The 27,643-nt window shown below is 42.1% G+C and overlaps 2 protein-coding genes across 2 annotated transcripts; one reads left to right on the plus strand and one right to left on the minus strand.

The window, feature by feature from the left end:
- The first annotated feature begins 148 nt into the window (after window positions 1-148).
- Window positions 149-5,256, plus strand: LOC119170268 (chromatin accessibility complex protein 1). Its single transcript, XM_037421390.2, has 3 exons — window positions 149-371; window positions 462-582; window positions 5,002-5,256. The coding sequence occupies exons 1-3, from the start codon at window positions 249-251 to the stop codon at window positions 5,097-5,099; spliced, it is 342 nt and encodes a 113-aa protein (XP_037277287.1). The 5' UTR covers window positions 149-248; the 3' UTR covers window positions 5,100-5,256.
- Window positions 5,212-27,503, minus strand: Ku80 (X-ray repair cross-complementing protein 5 Ku80). The gene is made up of 20 exons (XM_037421389.2): window positions 27,385-27,503; window positions 26,585-26,698; window positions 24,648-24,828; window positions 22,926-23,097; window positions 22,368-22,490; window positions 21,826-21,940; window positions 20,953-21,204; window positions 18,264-18,326; window positions 14,676-14,813; window positions 13,588-13,678; window positions 12,792-12,852; window positions 12,334-12,403; window positions 12,082-12,168; window positions 10,399-10,508; window positions 9,838-9,934; window positions 8,424-8,493; window positions 7,545-7,657; window positions 7,061-7,154; window positions 5,740-5,873; window positions 5,212-5,285 (listed from the first exon to the last, which is right to left on the minus strand). The coding sequence occupies exons 1-20, from the start codon at window positions 27,397-27,399 to the stop codon at window positions 5,271-5,273; spliced, it is 2,115 nt and encodes a 704-aa protein (XP_037277286.2). The 5' UTR covers window positions 27,400-27,503; the 3' UTR covers window positions 5,212-5,270.
- Window positions 27,504-27,643: the final 140 nt, after the last annotated feature.

The following is a 27,643-nucleotide window of genomic DNA, read 5'->3' on the forward strand; positions in this document are numbered from 1 at the left end:
AATACGTGTTATAAACTGTGCGTATTAATTAACGCAGTTTATTTAAATCTTAACTTTGAGGCTTATTGTAACGACAGTATTTATGAACTATTGCGATATGTCTGGCTGCTCCGTCAGAGTACACAACATTGATGTTCATGACGTCAGAATTGTGTAGGGCCATTGAACAAAGCGAATCCGCGGAAAGGCGCAGACGACGCTGAATGTGTCGGCATAAATTCTGATACTTTACGGTCTACAATTTCATCATGGAAGCGGGCCCGACACACCGGACTGGTTTCCCAGTGTCCAGAGTGCGCATGATCATGCGGAGTTCACCGGAGGTCTCTTGCATAGGCCAGGACGCCGTCCAAATCACCACGAAAGCTGCGGTGAGTGTCCGTTTACCGTGCGATAATCTGCGCGGCATGCGGCCCAACACTTACGCGAACTTACCATTTTTTTTTTTTTGCCGCACGCAGGAAAAATTTGTGGTGTTCTTGGCACGAGAAGCGCTAAAGCACAGCAAGGATCACAGGACTGTCGAGTATTCCGACTTGGCTGCCGTCATAGACGCTCAGGAGCGTCTGAATTTTCTTAATGGTAAGCTGATGCGGTCGAAACGCACGATTTTTGCGCAAGAGAGCACTCCTAGCTGCGAAACTGTTTGGTGTACGAGCCTGTTCAAAAAACTACTTTCTCGTCACATATTTGGCGCAGCTAGGCTGTTTTGGATAGTTTTGAATTAGTGGAGGGGGGTTCGATTGTTTTGTTTGCCTTTTCTCTCTGTGTTATTTCGATCGACCGCAACCCATTCCTGCACGTGGACTGTTCCGCAGTTGATCCGCAAGAACATCTGATTGAAAAGCTACAATAAAGCAGTTACAAAAAGCAAGAAACGAGACTCGTAGGCTAAGACTGAAGTGAAGCTTTGCGACTGTTCTAGGTAAAATACACCGGGTGTACGGGCGCGCTTCAATCAGTTCTCAGCCTTGTACATACATCGTCGAAAAATATTAGGTCCGAAGGTCCTGCAGAAAGATAATAAAAACAAATCCTGTCGATTCAGAACGCCTATCAGGCTGCCAAGATATTTGCAATGGAAACTCTGGACTATAGTCTTATATGTCAGGCTTAGAGACGTTCTTTTTTCCTTTCCAAAACCTCTGGTATGCATATCTCTCATGACAGATGAGCTTCTGTATCATGCTGGTTTGCATGTGCTGTAGCAAATAGCATTTGCTGACTAACTTCGTTTTACCTCACCGTCAACCTGTACTTTCCTCAAGCTAATTTCTTTTATTGCATGCTCAGTTTACTGTATATGCATGTGCTCATTCTTTTGCACTATATCTGATACAAAAATAAAAGCGACCCTCTTTCAAATTGTGAGCCGTTTTCACTCACAATGTAATATTGTTTTATTTGTCATATCTACTCTGGTCATGTAGCAGTACAGGCAAATTTTACCTCTAAACTCGGGTACAGGATTCTATGAAATATGAAAATTCTGCTAATACATAACAGTTTTCTTTTAACATATATTAAACAACTGTGTACTACAGGCTTAAACGTATAATGAAAGGCTATGACCCCAGACCAAGCAGGAATTCAGCTTTTTCACAATTATGACTCCCTGACCTGCACGCCTACATCGAGCACGATGATCATTTGGTTGAACGCTTCTGCAAAGATGTAGAGTCAGCAATTAATAAAGACACAGTACACTAGACTGATGGGCCGCTTTAATGCCAAAGTAGGCAAGGAACAGGCGGGAAACCATGTATTGGGGGAATACGGCACTGGCTCAGAGGGGAATTTTTAAGAGTTTGCAGAACGTAATAATTTATGGATCTCGAATATCTTCTTCGGAAAATGGGCTAACGGTAAGTGGACCTGGCAAAGTCCATCTGATGAAACTAAAGATGAAATAGACTTCATTGTGTGTGCACAGCCAGGCATTGTACATGGCGTAAAAATAGTTGGCAAGATTTGCTGCAGGGACCATAGAATGGTAAGAGCTCGTATTCACCTAGATTTACAAAAGCGAAGGCCTAAACTGATACGCAAGAAACCAATTAATGAACTGGCGGTGAAAGGAAAAATGCAGGAATTCACAGAGTTTTGCTTCAGAATAGATTCGCAGCTTTAAACAAGGTAACCGATGTTAGCGTTGACACAATGAATGATAATCTTACTAGTACAATCAGAGTGTGCAATGAAAGTTGGAGGTACAGTCACTAGACCGGACACTGGCAAACTATCCCAAGAAACGAAAAATCTCATTTAAAAACAACAAACCATGATAGCCTCAAATGAAACCCACAAAATTGAGCTAGTGGAGCATTAGAAGTTAATAGGCGTAAGGTAGCCGACATCAGAAGGTATAACATGGAGAGAATTGAGCAGGCTGGAAAAGGCGGCACAAGCCTAAAAGCTGCAAAGGCAAACTTGTGCAAAGGTGAAAATGGGATGTGTGTATTAACAGAAAAGGAAGGCAATGTCATGACCAGTTTGGATGGGATAGTTGATGTGGTGGAGGAGTTCTACAGAGAGCTGTACGGAAGCTGAAACAACCAGAATAATATCGTAAGAAGCAATAATAGCCCAGAGGAATTCGACGTTCTACCAGTAAAAATCGAGGAAGTAAGTAGAGCCCTAGAAGAAATGCAAAGAGGCATAGTTGCTAGTGAGGATAAGGTATAACGAACTTACTGAAAGATGGCGGAGAAATTGTGTTAAACTGGTTACCTTATATACAAAGTGTCTCTTGATGTGAAGGGCACCAGAATCTTGAAAGAACACTAACATCATTTTAATCCACAATAAGTAGACGTCAAGAACTTGAAAAATTACAGGCCGATCAGCTTACTGTCCATTCTCTACAAACTATTTACAAAAATAATAGCTAATAGAATTAAAGCGACATTAGAGTTCAATCCACCAAAGGACCAAGCAGGATTTCTTACAGGCTACTCCATAACAGACCATATTCATACTATCAATCAGATGATAGAGAAATTCACGGAATACAACCAATGCCTATACATAGCCTTCATAGATTACGAGAAGGCATTTGACTCAATCGAGACATTAGCAGTGATGCAGGCACTACAGAATCAAGGCATCGACGAACCCTACATAAACATACTGGAAGAAGTCTACACTGGATCTACAGCTATTATAGTTCTCCGTAAAGAAAGCAACAGAGTCCCAATGAAGGAGGGTATAAAACAAGGTGACACGGTCTCTCCAATGCCATTGCGTGTTTACAGGAGGTTTTCAGGACCCTAGATTGAGAAGAGTTAGGGATAAGAGCTAATGGAGGGTGTCTTGGTAACCTGCGGTTCACTGATGATACTGCTTTGATGAGTAACTCAGGGGACAAATAAAAGCTCATTAAGATAAACACAATTACAACTGAACACAGAAAGCAGAAGAGTAGGTCTGAAAATTAATATGCACAAAACTAAAGTAATGTGAGACAGTCTTGGCAGAAAACAGCGCTTTGTGATAGGTGGAGAGATGCTGGGAGTTGTAAAGGAATATGTCTACTTAGGACAGCTAGTAACCGCGGAGCCGCACCATGAGAGTGAATTAACTAGAAGAATAAGGACGACGTGGATCGCATTCGGCAAGCATTCTCAAATCATGAATAATAATCTACCAATAATCCTCAAGAGAAAGGTATATAACAGCTGCATCTTGTCGGTGCTTACCTACGTAGAAGAAACCTGGATGTTTACAAAGAGGGTTCAGCCTAAATTGAGGATGTCGCATCGAGCAATGGAAAGGAATAGGATAGGTGTAACCTTAAGAGACAAGAAGAGAGCAGAGTGGGTCAGGGAACAAACGGGGGTTAAGGATATCATAGCTGAAATCAAGAAGAAGAAATGGACATGGAGCGGACACGTAGCACGGAGGCAGATAACCGCTGGTCATTGAGGGTTACTGACTTGATTCTCAGAGAATGCAAATGCATGAAGGGGAGACAGAAAGTTAGGTAGGCCCATGAGATTAAAAAATTCACAGGTATAACATGGCAGCAGAAAGCACAAGACCGGGTTTGATTGACGGATTACGGGAGAGGCCTTTGCCTTGCAGTGGGTGTAGTCAGGCTGGTGATGATGTTAACCAACTCGTTTTTTGCCAGGTGTACAGTCGGAATCGCACTTGTCTAGAGCAGACAGTCTGCCACATGAGCCACCGTTTTTTTCGCGAAAGCATGGACAGGGAGACAGACATCGTGCGCTCATAGAGTAACAAGAGAGTCTTATTGTTGCACAACAATAATTGGGATCTGGCTAGGGGGCGCTTTCTTTCTTGAAAACTCGACACTGGCCACCTTCCTTTGAAGAATGACTTCGTGCTGATGGCATGCATGTCGTTGATGACCTGAAAAGGTCGGACGTGTGGCGATAATGCAAGGAAAAGAATATAAGATAGATTATTATTATTGTGGGACAAAAACATAGCCACACTGCATGCTAGTTCCTTACTCTATATAACAGCATAACCAGAAGCTGATAGAGCAGCTGTGGACGGTGCCACAATCCACTGCCATATGCTTGACAACTCTAGACAACTTCCGACCGTACATCAAGCTTGCTAAAGTGACTCTGTCGCTTCTGCAGAGGAAGCTAGCTGTACCAATTTTACGGTATATTTATGAGAGAGCACTTTGTCGAAATGAAAGTGACTAAGTGCAAGAGAGGAAAATCTCTACAGCTTAGAGTAACACTCTTTCGTCGTGGTGGTCTAGTGGCTAAGGCACTCGGCTGCTGATCCAAAGGTCGCGGGATCGAATTCTCGCTTCCGCAACTGCATTTTCGATGGAAGTTAAAATGCTGTAGGCCCGTGTGCTCAGATTTTGGTGCAGATTAAAGGACACTATGTGGTAGAAATTTCCAGGGCCCTCTACTACGACATCTCTCATAATGATATGGTGGTTTTGGGACGTTAAACCACACAGAACAACTACAGCTTAGAGTAACACTCGCTGCTACAAACCATTGTCTACAGATATTGTCCCGCAGAAGATCAAGTACAAGGACTACCTGCGGCTTGTAAAAGACGCCGAGACCAAAGAACAGCTCAAGGAGAAGCAAGCCGAGGTGTAGCCGGGGAAAAGTAGCAGCAATGATGATGTCATCTGCACATCACATCGCTGTAATATACAACAAGCCCTATCAGCTGTATTTTTTGTTTTTATTTTCTCAATAACCGAGGCAATTGTTGCTATTTATGCCTAACAAATAAACATGTTTTCTTTTTTCCTTTGCTGTCCATCTTTACATCATGTCCAACTGCAAAGAGAAAAAAAAACAAACTCACATTTAATACAGGTGCATCTGATAATGCATATCTGAAGCCTTGATACCAAAGCAAACTGCTGAAGCAATCTTGGTTTCAAGTACATACAGCACCAATTCGACAACATAAACAAAGACACCCTTGTGCTGTACACTTTTAAATAAACCTCGCCAAGTAGCCCATGCGATCTCTTCTCTGGTCTAGTTATTCAAACGTCTTGCACTGACATTACTAAGCAAAATTACAGGCTAATATTGGCAACAAAGATGATGTTTCCATGGCAGTTCTCACCTTGTTGCAAAGAGGTGCAATTGTCTCGCTGACTAAAAAATTGCTGACTGTGATGTCCAAATTAAAATGGATTAGTTTTTAATGCTTGTTCGAGAAGGGGATGCCCCTTGCAGCCGAGTCTAACGAGCCTGACTGAGCCAAACGGTAAATACTCACAAGGTCATCTTCATCCTTTGCAGGCTGTTCCTCTTTGTCTGCATTTTGCTTCTCAGTAGCGTAGAAATTCTCCACTTCACCATCTGGCCATGTGCTTCGATCGCATTCCTTCTTTGCAATTGGAGGCACAGCTTCTGCATACAGGAAATGAACACACACATCGTGACAATATTTGACACAGCTGGTGACACAGGTCATCATAGATTTAGATTTACAGAATGAAGGATGAGAAAGTAATGTTTTATGTAATTAGGTCAGCCAATGAATGTTTATAGATTTTCTCATATTTAGTAGACTCAAGGCTCAGTGGCACCTGCCACCAAACCATTTCATTCTATCCGGCCGACCAGAAACAAAAATGCATGCTAAGGTGACATGGGCTAATGGCTGCTACAAAGCGCAGGATGCCTTCTGTTGCATGTAAGACAGTAGTATGAATAGTGTAAAAACCAGGAAAAATGGTTTAAAGTCAAGATAACTTGAACAATATTCATTCAGGTGAGTGGAACAGTTGGGTTCACAGTTAAAGGGGGAACACTTTCATGAGAACCATGTCCGCATTTCGCTCTCTGGCAAAAGCATAGGGGCCTAGATTTGCACAGGACTACCGCTGCTTCACTGTGCTGACTCCTTTTGATAGACTAGTGCCGTGCACAAACAATGTTTCTATATCTGCTTGCAGTTATGGGGCCTGCAATATAACAGCTGCTCATTAGAGTGTTCCCTTTAATAGTGCGTGCTACTGTACATGACGACCTGAGGGAAGGGTACTATTAGAAAATAAACCAGCACAGAAATATGATAGGCACGTCATGCTGACTTCTCTGTAATGAATGAAGACTTCTCTGATAATAGATAAAATGCAACGAGAAACATACGCGTCCATGTAACTATCTTATGTACTATGTTTAGTGTCAGTATGTTTTCGTAGCAATGTAATATATGTTTTCCTTGCACCATATTTGGTTATTGTAACATTAGCTTATTTTACACGTCTTTGTCATCGTCCCAACTGCCTTGTATAGGGTTCACTGGCCTCGTCAAGCTCAAGCTGTCTATCAACAGCTTTTAGCAAATGAACCTCTCCAAATCCTGTCTTTTTTCTGGGAAATAAAAAATGATTTGATGTGATTTGAAAGACTGCGTCAGTTTCAATTATAGGGCCACATTTATGTTCTCGTTGCCCGTCCACCCACAACGGAAAACAATGTTGGCAAAGGATTCCGCTAACAGAAAGAAATTGCTGTCGTTGATTCAGCTGTGTGGCATTTCAGTTGCTGCTCAAAGCAAGCTCTGCTGACTGAGTTACATGTATGCTCACCTTTTGCTAATAGATTCCAAACGTCATCCTGGTCCCCACTGTACAGTTCCTTCAGTTTCTTCAGGAATGTGTTAAACATGTTGGGATTTGATTTCTAAATAAAGAAACAAGAAGGCTAAATTTTAATTGGCAAAGCCGTGCGAGATAGCTTAACAGTGAGGGAATGCAGACTGTCATAAGACACATACATAATTTCATTGTTACTGAGGAAGATGGTCTATCGGCCAGAAATACAAAATCTTTTCCAACCCTGCTGTTAGAAAATGTGGGTTTTATTTATTTTTGACGACACATGCAAATGCTAAATTACATTAAACGGAACAATGATATTAAAGACACTTGCCACAAAAAGACACTTCTGCAAGAAATATTAGCAAAAACAAGCTAGAAGAGCTTTTTATAAATGACTCCCTTATTTTTTCAACGGTAGCTTGAACATGACCATTTATTTTCAAAAGTAAGTAAGTTGAAACAGATGACACACCTCAAGTGCAGATTCCCGGTACGCTCGAAGGCACTGCACTGCTTTGCCATGAGCTGCTCTCCCAAGGGCATCCTTGAACAACTTCAAAATGACTCCTTCCAGCTGCTCACAGACTATTGGAAAGACGACAAGGCACAAAAGTTGCGTGCAGCAAGGTAATGCCAGCAGCATTGGCTTCTATTGCAATTATATGCTTCTACGACAGAATTATTTGAGTAATGAATGATTTTTACATGTCCTACATTACATAGAAAGAGAAAAAAAAAGAGCGTACCTGATTTGAACTAGTACACTGATAAGTTCCTCAGTCAAGCGAGTGTGGCAACAGCAGTATTACGAAATGTCCAGGTGATTTGGAAACTATGTGTCATTAATCAGTATTTGCTCTTTCTGCTGCCTGTGTGCGGTTTTAAAGGGCAAATCATTATAGAAAAGTGTGTACGTGTTTCATATGTGCTATTCTTTCTTCATGCTTTACCTCTACCCAGGGGCGGCGCCAGGGGGGGGCAAGGAAGGGCTGGAGCCCCCCCAAAATTCTTGCCTGCCCCCCCCTATGCCCACCCAAGTGCCCGGAAGCATATATTGAAAACCTAGTAGGAGCAGAGCTAGCAACCGACGGCTTGCCCCCCCGGAGGAACTCACTTTTCGTGGTTGCCCCCCCAGTAAAAACATCCTGGCGCCGCCCCTGCCTCTACCCATCCTACCTCGCTGTGTTTATGGAAGTTTTATGAAAAGTGCCGTTTTAAATCCTTCTTTGGGACATGTACCAATCAACCTGCCTTTCACCTCTTGTTCATAAATTGAATACTCACAGGTGGCAGATACGCTTCTGAGTAGCCAATGAACATTTTGTCATGCTTCTCAAGCTATGCCACTTACCGTCTGAGTAGGAGTGATCTTTGCCAGAGACTAGTTTCTTGAAATCCTCTACAGGGTTCACCACATCCACCTTGAATAAAGAAGGAATACACTTGTAACGTACTAAACACTTCCAATTCGCATACAATGTAAAATTTTTGCAACCACTGCTTTGCTAGAAGCATTGTAAAAAATCATAGCAACATATAAGTTAGTACTGATGCTACAATGAATATCTGCCACAGGTCTAATCAAATTATGATTGGCCAACTGTTGGATTGTTTTGCAGAGAACTCTAGGGACAGAATAAAAAATTCCATTGTGAAAACAAGTTTCTGATCTAGTTTTATCAACTACATTATTATATGCTTCTAAATTTGCTCTTTCAAATGTTTGCTTTGAAATTTCAAGTTCCGATTTTATTTTTTATAATGTATAGCATATACTCCTGTACAGCACAACGCATTGACATTTTCCATCAACGGTATCTGTATGACTCACGATTATAAATATTTACAGGGACACTAAATGCAAATGCTGAGTCGACTTTGATTGTTCAAATAGCGTTCCAAAAACATCTCAGTGCTTTTTTCGTGCCAAGGAAGTGCCTAATTTGAAAGAAAAGAATTTTTTTAGGGGTCTGCACAGTTACCACATTTCAAATCGCCTGCCTGAAGACTCAACAGTTGCCTTGCCAAACAGTGTTTGCCTTTACTGCCTGGCAGCTGACGCTACAGTTTCTTGCGCATACAACAAAATGATAGCCATCAATGCCATCGACTGATATGAGACGGCGCTCAGCTTGGCCAGCAGCAGCAGTGCAAAAATAATGAGAGCCACAGCAGCAACAACCGTCAAAGTTTGTCGCTATGAGTCTCGAGGCATGGCACTGAGTGTAGGGCCAGTGGAAAGAAACGCTGGTTTCTTTGCAGTAGCTCTAGCTGCGTACACCATTCGGGCATGGGATTTTGCTGTGGGATTTTGTTGAGCGATTTTCATGAGCGTGCAAAGCACATGCAGCAGCATGGAAAGAGACATTTAAGACGCGATTGTGTAAGTGGGGCCTAACCTGGTGAAAATGGAGCTTTTAGGCCACCCGGGTCGTTCTCCATAAAGCCAAGAAGTCATTTTTTCCATAAATCAGACACATGAGTGGCATTCAAATTATATCTTATAATGCATGGAATTTTTCTTTTCTATCGTGATGATTCTGATTGTGATTAATTGTACTCAAGGTTCTTCATGTCACCGGAGTCGCCCCAAAATGTCCCACTCAAGGGCGCAAATTGTGTCCTACGTTTACCTTAATTTCTCGACTAGCAGAGCACTGCTGTTGATGATACTGACAGTGTAGACCTTCTTTAACGCCGAGCTTTCACTCCTACATAGGTAAATTGTTATTTGCCTTTGGCGTCCCTTTAAAGCTTCTGCTTACCTTTGTTGTTGCCGTCGCAACCAGGTCTGCCATGCTGACATCGGTACGAGCCCTTTTAGAGGCAGGCTCATCCGAGTTTGAGACATGATCCTTGCTTCTACAGACAAGAGCAAGATTGTCAGTGCAATCTGTCAGTAGTAGTGGTTAGTTGTAGACGGTAAGTTTGGTAACTAAATCTGTAAAACACAACACATGTATCATGATGTGGACTTAATGCTTAATTAAAGAGTGATCTCTCGATTTTTTTTTTTGCCTTGTCATAGCCAGATTTTAGTCACACGATCTCTTGATTCTCTTTTGCCTTGTCATAGCCGGATTTCAGTCAAAGATTATTCTATGCTGGCTCTGATTTCATTTTCTTTGTGTTATCCTCACTCCTAACTGCTTTAAATAATAAACACCACTTACAATGGGTAACTGCTTTAAATAGTAAACAACACCAATTACAATGGGCAGAAGGCCTCAAGTGGTATTCATAACCAGTCCGTGTGGCATCTTGAGCTACAGCCTTCCCTTCAAGACTTAGCAAGTATGTATACATGAAACAAACACGGCACTGACTGGTCACTGGGTCCAACTCCATTGTCTTGGGGCACCTTTACAGGAGCAACCTCCTCCAAGGGAAATGCAGCTGCAATTTTCTTTAGTACAGGCTCTGCCAGTTCCAAGACCTGTTGAAATGAGAAACGCAGTTGCACTTCATATTAAAGATTAATGCCACACGAAAGCCCCTGCGATAAATTAAAAATACATAAACTGTTCGTATGAGAAAACATATGCAAGAAATGCTAGAAACTGTCTGCTCGGGCAAGTCACAGACAGAAAAACAATATTGTTGCCCTCAAAGGTAATATCTCATGTAAGAACTACTGCAAGCAGACATTTGTAGATGATGACTGAATTAATTTGTGCATTGATTTATTGTATTTTTTAGTTTGTTGAGAATCCTTATAGGCTAAAATCTGATTAAATAGTAAGAGGCATGGCCAAGAAACCCAGTAAGCATGTCGTGGTATGATATGAACCAGTGTACAATGTATTATTTAGAAATGATGCTGAAAAGTTCTTTAGGTGTGCTGTTTGGCTGCACTGAGCCAACCAGTAATGATTACAACATGGTACAGTAATAGTAACGTGCAAGCAGATACCATTTGCAAAAGCATAACATCTCTCTAGTCTCAATCATAAAAGTTGTAAGCATGTTTCTTTTCCTTTTTATTTGAAACGATTGCTGGCATTTCCAAAAATAGTTCAGACGGGATGTGACGAAATGTGCTCGAAAGCTGGGCTTGCACGAATATTCAAGTATTTTGAATATGCGAATGAATATTACAGCATACAAGTTCACTTTATTTTGAATTTAGATTACTGGAAAGTACGAATACTTTGAAAAGAACAAATGAGTGTGTATGGGCCCGCGTGTAACCACCCTCCCCCTCCTTAAAGGTGGCTTCAGTGTTGTGTAGGGATGCTTTGCCGCGAATACAGCTACCCAAGAAAACTCCGCACTGCTGCGAAGCCCCAATATAAGGTTACACGAACATATTGCCCTCACATACTACCCTTACATCAAATCGCCATTTTTTTTTAGCTTTAAAACCTTGCTATACTGGCTTAAGTGCACTAAGTATAATAAATTCTAAACCCAACATATTTTACAGGTTGTCACTTGCATTGTAGCGAAAGTCGAATACTGCTACAATTCAAAGTTGCTTCCGCTTCCTTTGAACAAAAAAGAATGACGTTTGCTCATGCCATGTTTCAATTAAAAAAAATACATATTGTGCGGGTTAGTTGGGTCGCAACGAATACCCTTGTTTTTTTTTTTTACAATATGCAATACATACCAATCGAATTCAATTCAAGATTGTTTGACCGAATCACTATTTACTTCACACGAGCCTACTGAACACATTGTCGAAACATTTTTACAATCAAACAGAATGAGTTTCGTTCAATGCAGTTAAGCCCTTCTCTTTGGAAATAGCTACTGCGTTTGTCTAAACTCGTGGCTCAGAATAAATGTTAGGGCACCTCTGTTACAAGTCGCTTGTTACAAATTGCCTGTACAACTAATGAGAGAACGGCAGTATTTCTTTCTGATGTTCACTTTCACATTGTAACTACTTTCTACTTCTTTGTTCTTCTTTGTGAGATAATGATAGGGTAGAACAACAGTTTGTGCACTAAAATTATTTGTAAAGCATTACAATGATGAAAGACGTCTCGTGATGATTCACTCACTGCCTTTGGCGTCTTGATGGCATCTGCGATGTACTGGGGCGTGGGAGGCAATGGGTTTTTTGGATGCATTGCTCTGTGTTGAATACACTGCAAATAATGAAATGATTACTTGGACAAGGCAAATAAAAATGTTAGAAATGTGATGAAGCATATTACACGTAACACCTATGCCCTACTCCTGCTTTCACAAGGCTACTCTTTCTTAAGGGTAGAACTACAGCCAGTGAGCGTAATAGGTATTGACTTGCTTACCTGATACAACCGCTGCAGGTATGGGTTCGATGTTTGACTAGACTTAAAAAGCTCTTCTGGTTCCCCATCTCTGCCAACAAAAGCAATGAAATATGAAGAACGGATCTCATAAAATCATTCCTTGGAACTGAACTGCAACTTGTCAAGTAGACTAGAAAGTGCAGCAGTGATACAGTAGTAGACATGACAAGAGGTAAAAAAAACATAGTAAAGAGAGTAGAAAAGCAATGACAAAAAGATAACATATTTGACCCTCTTTCATGTGCTCTCCACGGAAGAGAAAGCAAACTACAATGCCCACAATATGGCCACTTGGCATATTTAGATACATACTAATCAACATTAGACATGCTACTACAGTGCCATGATACTTTGAGCATTCCATGCCACTGGTCACAATGTTCACTGCCGAAGTTAATATTCCATACAAAGTTGGTCTATGTGTTACGTCATCTTACATGTCCACAGCTGTGAGGTCCATTGCAGCGATGAGATCATCAAACAGGGACAGCTGCGTGTCTGCAAATATGAGTTCAACTCACTTGATTTCAAACTGTGACATTTTTTTATATAAAGAAGAGCTTATCACTGATGTTGCATGCGCAATTTTACAAGATTCATTAGAAAAATCTGGGTAAATTCAGATTGTTTACAGAACTTGCACATTTTAAAGTTTTGAATCCAATACTGTATATGCTGTATGCACAACTGGGTACACAAGATGGTCAGCTGCAGGTGAATTATGGACCCAGCTGTTTAACGAGTGCACAACATGAAATATTCACAGACTGAAAGTTACACGTGATTGAATGTCACAGACTGAGAGTTACAGTGCTAATAAACCAAGAGTTCAATTTGAACTGTACAGATGAAAACAAAAAAAAAAGAGTGTTATCCATTTACATGCACCAACCAGTCAATATTAATTAAGTGTTCTTCTGAATAAAACTGACTCCTAATGGCAATATTCTGTAACTCTCCACTAGTGAACTTGCTACATATCTGAAATGAAATTGTCAACTACCAACCGTCAAAAACTGTAGACATTGCTCGATTAGCATGCTGAACAAAGCGAAGAGACATGCAGGATTGTTTTTTCAACCCCCCCCCCCCCACTTCATACTTCCCACATTACAGAAGTAATGCTTAATTGCGCTGCTCCGTGCACTATAAAAAGCAGCAAACTGGAATAAGAGCAGCAGCGTAAGGCTACTCAACAAGAAGGCTACCATGATCAAAGTTTAAACTGCCTACCTGTTGGGATATTGTCCTTGTTAGTGTCCAGGGGCAGAAACGTGAATCTTCGCAAGTCTTCCATGTAAGGCAGTTGAATGAACACGAGGCACTGTACAGAAGATAAGAAGACATGGCCAGTTTTCATGCTCGCCTGGGTATAATTGATTGTTAGTTGACGCACAGTGAGAAAAAAAAAAAAAAGAGGTGCACTCAGGGAATAACTAAGAAAGCAACAGCCTCAAACATTAAAGGTTAGCGTAAAATATCATTTTCGAGTGCAAATTATTATCCACTGTCTGCAAATGTGTCAAATTTGCACAGCATAATTCCAAGGCACTCTACATTCCAACACAGAAAATGAAGAAATGTTTTGTTTTGCACGAGTTTCAGTAATCATGCAACTAAGTAGCTAATTATCATTCAATCAGTCAGCTATCAATCTTTGCACAAAAAGAATGAAATAGTAGCTGTTTTGTTTTTTTTGTTGGTTGAGTTCATTTCAAGCAAAGAAGAAAAATACTCTTGATGTGGTTCCTGGAACAGTGCACGTCAACTGGTCGGCAAACTTGGTAGTGTTGCGAGCAAAGTGATCCTTTGCAGCATTATGCAGCATAAAGAAACTAAATGACTGGTATTTATCCACACCGGAATCCTGCACTAATGTGCACACCGCGCTTCAAGCTATTTAATTAACACATGGTGCATGACGTGCCTCTAAATTTGATGTGTACTATTGTACGCGTTGCCGCGAAAGGGGTTATAAACACTGGCTACGCACACAAACGAGCTACTGTAACGACTTCATAAACAAAGAGAAAAAGACAAGCTCAGACCACACGTTGAGGACGAGAAGATACATAGTTAGGAACACGGTGAATAAAAAAAACAGTGACAAAAGAAAGGACAAGTACTGAGCAAGAAGTGTTAACACACCTTTGAACTAAATTCAGAGTCGACAGTTTTGTTATTGAAGAACACAGGTGGACAATGAAGCCATGTTTAAGTTAAGGACATCGCTGACAATGCACAAGTGTCGAGAAGACAGTTTCACCCATATGCACGGCTATGCATTACACTCTATTTTAATCTGCAATGTATTGTTATACCTCGTAGCGTTCCTTGATCCGTGGGCTCAGAAAGCCCATTCGAGGTGCGCTCTTGTCAGAGAAGGCATACCGGACAATGGCCACCATCTTGGACTTCTTTAGGGCTTGGATCAGTGCAGAGAGGGCAGCACCAGCAGACTGCACATTACATATGCAATACAGCAAAGTACAAGCAAACAAAAATGGACCTTAAGTGCCCATTTTTTTCTTTTCTTATGAGAAACCTCTTTCTACAGCCCCAGCCAGTTGTTAGCAAACACATATGATCACATGGTTGTTCTAAGCTGCCATAGTACACTCAAACCTCGATAAAACAATCCCAGATATAACAAATGATCGGTTATAACAAAGTAAATGGAAATAGCTGTAATAGCTACGGTGCTACAAATATATGTCTGTAATAAATTTTCGGATATAGTGAAGTATTTTCATTATGGCAGGTGGGACTTTGTTATAGTGAGGTTTGAGTGTAATCAGCAACCTTTGCCTATAAACAAACTTGTGTTAGGTGAATAGCAGATTGCACAAGAAAATAAATAGCCTGAATTAAGAAATCTTTAACACTCACTGAAGACTGTGGGCAACCAGTATTCGAAATGTCAATCTGTATAACTGGCACTGCAGTGCGTTTGAGTTCGTATAGTCGCATGCATAGGTTGGTACCAAATGCCGTACTGCAAACACAGCGATATGTGCCATGCAATCCGTAATATTTCGTTCATCGTTTAAGAATGCGGCAAAAACCATTGGTATTGCATTTTCCTAATTGCTTGGCAAAAAATAAAAAAAAAAGCTTTTGCTATTTAGTAGGACAACATGCTTATACAGTCGATCCCAAATATATCAAACTTGAATATATCGAACTATTGGCTATATCAAACAGCTTAGAAATCATATTGAATTTCCTACGCAAAAGTACGGAACCTGTGCACCCGTATATCGAACTCCCGCACAGTGGGACGTTCGCTATACGGAACGCTGCATCGCAATGAAATTTAGAAAGTGCATTTTTTCTAGCAAATATTGATTCATTTTCAGCCGCATTCTAACAAGTACTGATTCGTTTTCACGCATAGGTGACGAAAAAAATGGTGCCATTTCATTGCGCTGATCTGGTTCGCAGCACTTGCGAGTGCACCGGTATGATTGGTACACGCTCTGCAGGTCCTAGCGCATGGGAATAGTGTTTTTCAAAAGGACCAACTGCCGACAAGACCAAAATGAGAATGCAAACTGACTCGGTGATCTCGTTGCAATGTTCACATTCCCTTCCTTGTTTGTTTGCGCACAATGGCATGCGGGCCTGAAAAGCATGGCCTTCGAGATATGCAACCTCGCGACGTATTATTAGTGTTTTCTGTTTTAAAATGCCTGTCTCGAAGGCTATAATTTTTTTAGCTTTTCACATCAAAGCACTTGAAAGCGGTGGCTGCCAGCTACAAAGGCACAATTGACATCGATATCGCCAACATGTTGATGGTGGAAACTCGGCCTTGTGTCTATTGCGCCTTGCGGACTTGTGTACTTCTCATCTTGTTCCTGATAAATCCTCATACGGGAGTTGGACTGAATGTTGACCCACATGTAGCGATAAAAATTATGGCTGGTGCTTGGAGCGACGTCTAGTAAAGCGCTGCCGTAAACTTTTCTTGGGTGCCACGTGACGACTTCGGGTGCGTCATGACCACTGACAACGGCGTACTGTGCCTCAGTGAATTCCGCGAATGATCAGCATTTCCGGGCACCATCTCGGAAATCAGTACAGAAGACGAAGAAGCTGTTTCTGACTGCATCGTTGCTGAGATCATGGCTGCCGTTGCCGGCGCAGTAGGAGTGTAGCCCTGCGGTTATGAATATGCCGCCTTTACTGCCGCCACTAACCAACCTTCCACAGCGCTACAAAGCTTGCATCGGCGTTCTGCGTCAATCAACGCTGTAGTGGCCAAAGGAGCTGAATTCGCTTAACTGAAAAGCTTTAATGATATTGAGGATGACTGGAACTTGACAGCGCGCAAGAAACAAGACAAGTTAACGAACTATTTTCATGCCAAATAAAGTGCAATAACTTGCAGTTCACATCTTGTTTTTCATTATACTGCGACGAATCGTTATGTTAGCTCTTGTAACGATTTCTGGGGTCTGAAATGCTATAATTTAGGCCTTAAATATGCATATTTTGTATTTTGAGCCTTCGATATATTAAACTATTTTGCAATTTCCTTGGAATTTCGATATATCCGGGATCCACTGTATTACCTCAAACAAGCTCAGTGCTATGCAGAGAAATGTACCTAGTCAATTTGAATTTAGACCATTAATTTTCGCAGAAGGGTTTTTTGAAGGGCTAGTTGGTACATGATACTGAGGGGAACAGCGCAAAAAACGAGACGGAGAAAGATTGAACACACAACACAAGCGCTGTGTCGTGTGTTCAATCTTCCTCCGTCCCGTTTTTTGCGCTGTTCCCCTCAGTATTAATTTTTAGTCCACCATTTTTTGCTCTTTAAAGACATAAAGACAAATGCCAAACTTTCAAGATGTTTTTACCACTTGTGCCCAAGGTATGCCAGGACTAAGATATGCATTACTCAATATTTTTTTCCCCCAATACCAAAAAACGGGGATTCATTTTAAGACCATGGCAGCTGTTTATGGTTCAAGGCAAAAGGCAAAAAATGACATGCTTAGATTTAGGTGCATGCTTAAGAAACCCACGTGGTCAAAATGATCCCAGAGTACCTCTCTAAAGCATGACTCATAGTCATAATGGGATTTCGGCATGTAAATCCTGGAAATTTAGCCTCGTGCGAATAGTAAATTTTAGGTTCGAAGCGAATAGTGATTTTTAAAAAAATTGAAGTAAGGCATAAGCTAATGTCATTTTTATAGTGCAAAGGATGTTAAAACAACTTTGAATAGTAGCATCATTTGACTTTCAGTAGAATGCGGCTGACAGCCTGTAAAATATCTTACATAAAATTTGCTATACTTAGAGCATATAAATCAATATAACAAGCCTTTAACTTTGAAAATGAGGAATCGATGGAAGGGTTATATGTTCATTTACCCTTGAGGTGGGGATAGTTTTAGCGCGAGAACAGAACGACGACAAAGATACAAGAAGAACATGAGCGCTTTGTCGTCGTCCTGTTCTTGTGCTATAGCTATCGTCATGTCATACCAACTAGCCCAAACTGCCACACTTGAGGTGGGGATTCGTGGCACTGAGGATATTCCCTGGACAGATGTATTCATGGCATAGCACCCCTCCACTGCAGTGAAACAACCTTCATAGGGGGGGGGGGGGGGGTTCCATGCGGACTAATACAATTGTGCACCCACTCGTTCATTTCGAATGCTTTAAAATGTCCTGCAATATAAATTCGAACCAAAGTGCATTAGAAGATTGTTATATTCGTTTTAATATCCGAACAAGCCTATGGAAGTTATTAGCCACAACAAAAGGCATATTTCCACTGTCATATTTCTGCAATATTTTCCAGATACATATTTATACTTTTAAATCTTTTAATACAATGCATCATATACATTGACTTACTAGCAATGGTTTGCAAAAACGTAGCCCACCTCATCTCCTTTTCTGGCTGCTACATATGAAGTCTTGTCACCCATGTAGTAGTGTCTTTTGATCTGACGAAGAGGGAAAAAAAAAAGGACGACGTCACGTTATACCTTTTCAAAGTTTTCTTCATGCTGAAAAACACATCACTCTTTACCAAATTTTTAATGCAGCAGTATAATTTTCAGAGACAATCAATGCACTAAACTGCAGGGATTCTAACACCTCTTGGAAAGTCATTAGCAGGATGTGGCACACACATTTCGCACATAGGCCACAGTAGGGTTCGCAACCATCCAGCGGTAGGTAGCGTTGTGCTCGCAAGCATTTCTCACCATTATCATCATCATGGTTAGCGCGGTAGAGTGACACCTGGTGGCAATGCTGACATGAGAATTGGGCGGTTCTCTTTGGCACATGGCAGTTGGCGCGTACGGTTGTCTGTTGCAGCAGGTTCGCAGTGGACGGCACCGCGGGTCGTCAGCCCTCGTGATGAGTCAAGCGTTGGTGATGCTGCCTTGCGTTTGTTGAGTGTTGTGAAATATTGTGTAAGGTCGTTTTAGCGTGTTGATCAATAGTGATGTATTAATTTGGCTGGCAATATCGTCATTTTAAAAGTAATTCAGTAAATGCGTTGTTTGGTTTGGCCCGACTGCGTCTAATGTGTCCGTGTTCCGAGAGCGGTGTGCCTCATTTCTAGGCCCCCACAAGACTTAGGTACTCTCAACTACAGCCCCAGGAGACCTTCAAACTGTTCGTGGCTGGTGGTTCTGGTTTACATAACAGACACCAGCAGCTATCAGCAAGTAAAGCCCCCGGAACTAATAAAGGCCAGAAATCGATCCCCATGTGATTGGGGTTTTTGCATATAATGTTGCTTGTACAGTTTAATCTGCCTGTAACGAACCTCCATAAAACGAATTCCTTGATATTACAAAGTTGTTTTATACAACCCCACTTGTATTTGGGACCTCTATGTAATGAAGTGGCAATGGGAGACATACTTGATCTAAAGAATTTTGGCAACCAACAACCTAGGAATTTTGCCACTTTGGCTCGATGATGCATCTTCTGCGGTTGCCCTGCTGACGACAAGGTGCTGACGACAAACCGCCGAAGACTGTGAAATGTGAACACTCATTAGTGCACGGGGGCCGGCGCCCCTCGAGCCGCTGCTACCGCCATTCTTGCCGCCGCAAGTGCATGCACAGATGTGCCCTTCAAACCAAAAACAAAAAAGAAAATGACTTGCATTGGTTGCTGTTAGGCTGCTGCAGAAGTCTCTAAACAGCACTTAGTTAAAGTAATACTAGGTGATGCCACTATAGAAACAAAAATCGTCCTCTGCACTACATATGAAGAGAACGTTTCCAAATAGTATTCCGTAGTATCCGTGCTGTTCACGCTTTGTTTTTAACATGCACACGTGCGTGGTTCACTCCATGTACATGGAGCGGCCTCCGACAACGTTCAGCTTTGCAATCTTTTTTTTTTTTTTTAATGCAGGCAACTGCCGAGAAGATGTCAGATTAGGCACTGAGGGAGACTGTTTGAGACCACGGTGACAATGATAATTTTAGGAGATTAATTCTTCATGCACTTTCCCCTCTAGCGCCCCACCGCAAGTTTGCTACTGCTAGACAGTGGCCTTCAAGATTAACTGCAGCTACACGACAGCGTGTTGTCAGGGCTAATCTTCGAGGCTAGGGCCACTGGATCATGGAGCAGCGTTGTATTGATGTCTTACAAATGTTCAATCGAGCCCGAAAGGAAAATCAGTTTTACCACGAGGGCCACGTAATAATGTGATAGCAACAAATTGTAATGTTATACAAAGTAAGGCTGGCAGCGAGCTCCTTTTGGTCAGATATCGTATAACTCTACAAAGTACTGGAGGATGAGAATACGGCTGGTCCAGGGAGAAATGCTCTTCTCGCTCGGTCTCTTCACGTCGAGAGCGCAGCAAATAGAAGGGGATATGAGCTGTGTACTAATGCTTGCAGAGATAGTGCTCATGTGCTATCTCTGCAATCAGGTCATACCTTCAGAATCAAAGTTCACTGTTGCTGCTCAAGCCACTCCCCCCACCCCTTCCTCACATTTTTTATGCTCATTCAATATGGACAGGCGTTTTCTTTCTGCTTGAGTAGCGTTCAATGACAGGTCTAACACGTGGGGAGATGTTATTGCATGTGCCCTCTGAACAGCAAAGATGGGCCAGATTGTTTGACCTCTGCATCAGCAGCGCTCGTCGCTGCCGCATGCAAGCGTTTACGCGCGAGTCAAACTTACTATGCGTAGAGGGGGGGGATGCGATCAATTTGTTTATACAGAACACATGACAAAAACTCGTCAGGAGTGTCCATATAATTGATATTGCAATAAAAACACAGTTTTTCACTGCTAAATAAATGTTTTGGGTGAGCTCTGCCTTCAGTTTCTCTTTTGTTAATTAGTGCATTTCTTTTTTGAATTATCGCAATGAAATAGCATCTAACGAAAATTGGTTTGTAACAATTTTTGGGGGAAATTTGTCAATGTCGTTATGTCCACGTTTAACTGTAATTCAAAAAACACTTTACATTGCTAGTCAGCCACATGCAATATTGTTCTGTCTTTGTTCAGTCCATAAATTTTGAGTAGCACACCACAATAACGATAAATTAATTAGCCCAGATTAATCCACAGTTAACTCACATTGGCCTCATCGGTGAATCCAAGTATCTGGAGACCCCGGCCGGAACCTGCCTTGCTTCCCTCCATGGCCGCCCTGTTCTCGTCGGTGAATGGAACCAGAGTCGAGCCGTATCGGTATGCCGCTATGGTGCCATCTTTCTCTACCTCCGATTCCTTCTCGTCGTTGCGGTAGTAGACAGTGTCACAGCGCACAGGCGCTGCAGGACGTTTCGCAACACACTGTTTCCACGATTTGGGCTTGACCTCCACTACCTGTGCATAACAAACGACATCAGTTGAAGGGACGACGGTGTTGACAATTTTGTGTGAACATATTGAGCCAGTAAAGCATGTCCTATCAATCACTTGCAGTCTAATTCAAGCTCTCTACATCAACTGAGTAATATACAACACTTTAAACTTGTCTGGCCTGTGCATTAATTGTACTTTTGATTATGGTCGTTGAAACAGGCAGTGAAGCTACAGGAATTATGCATGGGGCAATCCATTAATGTTGCTGCGTTTTCTGGCACTCCTGAAAAAAAAAAGCAACAAAACATTTGTACAATTTGATATTTCTGACCCAACTATTATAACATTTTTCCAGTTTTCATCAAGTTTTCTTTTGGTGACTATACAATAACAAACTGTTTTGGGCAAGCGTGCAACATTCCTTGACATATTTGGAAATCGGCAGAGGTAGGAATGGACAAACACAAGACAGAAGATATGAAATAATTCACTTGACGGAGGACCATGGCCCCTTTCCTAACATGGCAACAATTCACGAACAGCGCAGATAAAATCCCACTATTGAAGAACACTGGAAACATATCTTGGTAATTAACAGTGTCACCTCCACCACCAAACAACGTCACCAGTCCATCAATTTACCTTGATGTACGAAGAGATTGGGATGGAGATGTCAGGCCCTATTTCGAGGTTGGCATTCCAAGGTGTAGGCCGGGTGCGCTTCTTCTCATACGACATAAGGGCTGGCATGGCCTGACTATATTAGAGCAATAAAGAAAGAAAAGCCAATACACCAGCAATTTATTCTCACCAGTAATTCAGATAAGTATCTCTACACTTATCTTCAACACTTCATGTAAATAGCACCATTTATTGTATAGCATATCAACCATGAATATCAGTGGCTTGAAGGTAGTTGATGATCCTCGTGTAAAATTTCAAGAGACGTATACTTTATGTCAATGTTTTAGATTACCGCTGCTCGCTTGTTACTACAGTACACTTATACTTGCTGACTTCGGCCATACTATGCCAGTGGAAAAAAAGAAAAGGAGAAGAAAAAGAACAAGAACTGGGAAGCCCATGCTAAATATTTTACAGGTTGTTCAATATTGTTTTGCTTTGCATTTTAGCACCAAGACAGTAGCTTTTACTGTTTATAAGACTAACTATTTAAGGCATACCTAAATGTGTATGAGTCACCGTTGACTGCTTCCAAAATTCTGCCAACATATTTCACGGCTTTCTGCTGGCCTGCAGACAGCTTTCCCAAGTCATCTCCGATGTTCTGAACATCGAATGGAGAGCTGAAAAGACAAGAAAGGTGAGAACCACAGTTACCAAGGGCATCTACCAGCTTGATCAGTTTGTAACACACACCTTTAGTTGTTTTATGTTATGATTTGCAACATTTACTGTAATATGCAACAATCTTAGTACTTGAGCCAGCAAGTTTTAATTACAAAGATCTGTCAACCAACTGACCTATGTACGACTGTTAACTGGGCAAATTGAAACGTAACAAGCAGAAGTGACAAGTTAAGAGAGGGAGAAATGCCACCAGTCAGGAAAAAACAATGCATCACACCTAGGCTTGCTACACTCGAATTTGCTATCAAAATAAGAAGTCCTTGCTTTTAACTACATACGCCCTGTCATGTTGCGATGCACAATAGTTCAAGTGCGCTCACGAAAGTTTCAATTCTTTTCTGAACTAGAAGCTGCAGCAAAAGCTCACTCACACAATTGTGAGGGACAGGTCAGAGTTCTTCATCCCTTCTGCAATGATGCTCTGCTGGCTGTCGTTGAAGGTTCCGCCAAGGTTGGATAAAAGCACCACACGCCGGCTGCTGAACTTGAGGTTCTTTGTTTTGTCAACAATAAGATCGAGAGCAACCACGATGGCATCGACAACTTGGGTACGTGAAGTCAAGGGAAATGAAGGCAATTCTGCGTCAGCAATCGCTATGCATACGCCAATGAACACAGCATGCCAGCCTGTCACCGTGCAATTTTTATATGTAAATTTAAGTGATGGCAGCCTCTGAGTCGCTGCATACCGCATTTTTTCAATTACGATGGCTTACTTCAGATGAGCAGCTTAGCAATAATCACTTAAGTTTTCCTAAGTTAATCATTGACGGTACAGCTTTTAATCAACATTACAATTGCTGAAGAGTGACATTTTTTTTACAGATGTAACAATCGAGATAAATGGCAAACACAGCACAACATAAATTACACTCACACTTCACTAAGGATAGAAGGGCATGTCACACAATCTTTTTTTCAACCTTGGTGTTGTTTTTCTTAGTTAAAATAATTATTCTCACATAATCATGTCTCCATAGTCAGGGATAATGATTTTAGTCTATATAATATAAAGGAACACATCAAAAAAAGAAAAAGCTGTACGATGTGAGCGTGCTAACACCCTCTGTAATGTTGTTTGCACCTCATGGTGCACATGTCTCGCGCATAAGCTGCATTCAGGAGTGACAACTATCGAGTGGTGTTGTGCTCGCGAGAGTTTATCCCCACTATCATCATCATGGCTAGAATGGTAGCGCCGATGGCGAAGCCTGGCAGCAAGCCTTGCTGGTGGCAGAGGAGAGAGAAGCGGGCTCTTTGGCTGGTGGCGGTTGGCGCGAACAGTTGTCTCTTGCGGTGGGCCTGCGGTGGGCGGCACCGCGGGTGTCTGCCGTGGGCTCTCGTGGTAAGTCAAGCGTTGGCGAAGCCGCCTTGAGGGTGTTCAAGGCTGTCTTAGCGTGTGGGTCAGAACTGATGTATAATAATTTAGCTGATGATATCATCGATATAAAAGTTGTTAAATAAATGTGTGTTATTTCGTTCGTTCCGACCGCATCTGCTGTGTTCGTTCACTCCAAGAGGTTAGTGCTCTCCACTTTCGAGACCCCACAACAAATAGATTACCCCTTTCTACAAAAACAGAACATAATTTTATTGTGACAGAATCCTTACAAAGCCAAAAGTGTTGCAGACACAGAATGAGAGGTGCCCTTATGCCGATTTTCTCGCATTGTTGGCATGCGTGAGCGACTCGGAGATGAAGCGTGTTGTTAGAGGTCCCGATATCAACTAGTTGGCCAACTCAGTGGACCGGTTTCCCTTTCCTCTCAGTGCCTTTTTCGTGCCTTTGTTGGCAGTGCAGAGGGAGTAACTAGAATGTTATTCTCAAACACGCTGGCAACGTTACAGCTGCAGCTTGGTGCAATTAGAGCTCACCACAACGTCAACTAGCCAAGGCATTGTGGGCATCAAAAAGATCTAATTGGGTCTATTTAGCAGTTCATAGGTAAAGACATGCATTACTGTCTGACGTAGCGAGAGACAATTGGTGGACCCAGAGAGACAGCCCTGAAGCCTTTTCCTAGCCCCTTGCCCATCACAGCATGATATGACCCTGACAACGATCTAAAGCCGAAATCAATTGCCAAGGATACAGTCGCAAACATGCTTTGTTGCCTCAACTTCCACAAGCTTTTCCAACATGTCGAAGCTGACTGGCTGCAGCCCGCATAGGACATCAATATTCTGGTACTCATCATCGCTCGACAGGCTGTTGTTGGTGCGCTCGCTGCCACAGATCACAACTGCAACCTCGTCTTTGGACTCCGAGAAGATCTGCGCATCAGCATAAAGGTGACCTTAATTTGGTGTAGTTCTTTCATTGAGATAGCATAGGTTCATTTGATGATGCAAGCTTTAAGATTTCGTCATAAGACCCACACTTCCACAGTTTTTTAATGAGTGAGCCGGACATTTGTCTACTGTCTTGAAAGTGTTCCCACTTCATTCATAGCTTTGTATTTATTGCAACTGCCACTGTAGTGGGTGACAGTCAAAGAATGTAGCAGCAAGCATGCCACTCCTTAACTTTTGAGAACTTGTACAAACGTGATGTGACAGCAAACATTACCTTCCCTCATTACTTAAAAGTCGTGGGGGAGGCAAACTGCTTGTAAAGGGGCCCTGCAACACTTTCTGAGCATAGTCAGAAAATGCAGATTATCGGTAGTCAATGCTCCCGAGAACACGCAAGACAAATATACGGGCCACTGGCAGCCTGGTAAATTCTCAAAGATTTCAAAAGATCGCTTTCTCTTCTCTCGTCGAATGATGCTATATGCTAAATAATCATGGCGTGATAGGCCAAAGTATGGTTGATTTGAGCATGGCACGCTTGGAGGTTACTGGAGCCACTGTGGAAAGCAGTGATGTGTCTACAGGTGGTGTGGTGGTGGTGGTGAAAAACATTTATTTACAAGTAAGAGAGATAGGGGCGGTCTTAAGGCCCGACCCTGTATAAACTCTAGGAGGAGTCCCTAGTCAGTGACCTCTGAAGCTTCCGCGGTGGCACGCGTCCTGGCCACGAGGGCTCTTTGACCCTCCAAGGCCGAGCAGGACAGCCTCCCAGCTCTCTTGTGTGAAGGGGAAGTGATTGAGGGGACCGCCGGGTTAGACAGGCATGCCCACACCATGTGGAAAGTATCCGCAAGCGGATGATCACAGTGTGGGCATTCCCCTGAGAAAGCCGGACTGAAACGCCTAAGCATTGCCGGGCACAATACTGTGTTGGTGTAAAGGCGTAAGAGCCAGCGCTTGTTTAGGCCCGTCGCCAGGGGCGGAAATCGGAGCCTGTTCGAGGCAATTGCACTGAAAGTTGCGTGTTCAAAAAAAAAAAAATATGGGAGAAAAAGTGCTCAAGATCATGAGGCGCACATGACGCAGTGACGTACCTTTTTTACTCATGCCATCTCTCTCTGCTTAGCTTCCAGTGCTTTCGTCCGGACAAAAGTAGAGAGAACGCAATTGCAACATGCGACAAAGCTTTATAACTCCGCGCATACTAGACGGCTTCTAAAAATGTTTGCAGTAGTGAACTATTGAGTCAATAAGCTCCTTTAATGAATTTATTCCACGGCTACTTGGAAAAGTGTTGCAGGGTCCCTTTGATGTAGACATCTCTCAGGAAGTCACATTTTGGAGCATTAAAGCAATATATTCAGCATGTTTCCCTTATTTGTCTATCTCCCTTCCTGCAGTGTAGTTTACTATAAAACGAACGTACTCAATCTTCAGGTTATCCAAAAGTGTATATGTAATAAGGAAGTTAAGAGTGGGGCCTCCTTCATACTGTAAAAAGGTACTGCCATTCTTTCACACTGCTACTGCATGTCTTCTTAAATACTTTCCTTACTTCAGCTTCTCAATTTTTATCCTTCTCTCATTAAATAATATTCAAAATCAGTCTTAGGGACTGAATGACTAACTTTGGAACCTTCATATCAATGATAGCAATGAATCAGCTCAGAAATTTAAGCAATGATGCAGGATATGTCATGACACCTGAAAAGTAAACAGAGTGCATTTTTTTTACCCTGCGCTGTATCATGAGCTCAGCACATGTTTTTGCTTCTTGAAGGTCTGTTGGGCCATCAGGCGGGCCTTGGTTCATGTGGGGGCCAACATCCAGGATGATGGCGACAGCTTCCTAAAAAGTGACAGGCAGTACAGATCCATAAATGGAATGAACAGTGGGCAGAGATGACTGATCGAAGCTTTTATTGATCTTGATTCGACACAGCGAAGGTGCACGGTTGGGAACTACGTGAACAACGGTGAGACGTTGAAACTGGAGTGCGGTTTTTTAAGCACAGCTCGAGAATTATCGAATAGCGGTTCACACAGCCGTGGCAGCCAAACTAAACACTATTACCCCTTCCACACTGCAATCGCGACAAACATCGGACCCGCGGCAGCAACTGAAACTTCAAACTGTCTTTGATCACCTGTCCCGCCACCAGGTATTGACGATGACAGAAAGAGATCACGCCGCCAATTCCAACTGCCTTCGGTAAGGCAAACATGTGTAGCGATTAGTCGCTTCCAAACCCGTTGCACTCGGAGCGCAGTTTTTGTTACCCTGCGCACGGTTTGCGCGGCCATTTTTAAAGGCATTTTTAAAGGTGTGTTTATCAACAAGAACGCGCGCTAAAGCGCGCGCCGGTTCTTCTCACGAGGTAAAAAAGAACCGCACATTAAAAAAAAAACTGCATGCATACGGCGTCTAAGTGTGCCATGTATTGTGAACGATATCCTTGTTTTGTTGCTATATGCAGGATCAGCAACGCAACAGCGAGCAAAATTAGTACAATTTGACCACAATTGCATTCTTACCTTATTTGCCGCCATTGCGCCAGTGTTTTATAAAACTGGACAGATAACTAACCGACTCCTTCCTTGGCAGCATCTTCTTTAGTCTTTTATGTGACAAAAAGTTGTGAGACATGAACTACATAAAACTTATTTACACTATTAAATAAGCAAGGCTAAAAATACAAATTCGTCGCTAAACAAAACTATTTCTTTGAGTGAAATAGATGGCAGCAGCTACTACACTATATCACCCTGAATACATTCGGACTCGTTTGTTCAG

This window comes from Rhipicephalus microplus, chromosome 2 (genome assembly GCF_043290135.1).
Source record: "Rhipicephalus microplus isolate Deutch F79 chromosome 2, USDA_Rmic, whole genome shotgun sequence".
Classification (NCBI taxonomy): domain Eukaryota; kingdom Metazoa; phylum Arthropoda; class Arachnida; order Ixodida; family Ixodidae; genus Rhipicephalus; species Rhipicephalus microplus.

Excerpts from the sequence above, each read along its gene's own strand:
- LOC119170268 (XM_037421390.2), top strand. The coding sequence starts at position 249 with ATGGAAGCGGGCCCGACACACCGGACTGGTTTCCCAGTGTCCAGAGTG. Across the intron at positions 372-461 it reads AAATCACCACGAAAGCTGCG|GAAAAATTTGTGGTGTTCTT; the intron begins GTGAGTGTCCGT and ends TGCCGCACGCAG. Across the intron at positions 583-5,001 it reads GCGTCTGAATTTTCTTAATG|ATATTGTCCCGCAGAAGATC; the intron begins GTAAGCTGATGC and ends CATTGTCTACAG.
- Ku80 (XM_037421389.2), bottom strand. Across the intron at positions 24,829-26,584 it reads AGCTCATGATACAGCGCAGG|ATCTTCTCGGAGTCCAAAGA; the intron begins GTAAAAAAAATG and ends GCTGATGCGCAG. Across the intron at positions 8,494-9,837 it reads TTGCGACGGCAACAACAAAG|GTGGATGTGGTGAACCCTGT; the intron begins GTAAGCAGAAGC and ends TCTTTATTCAAG.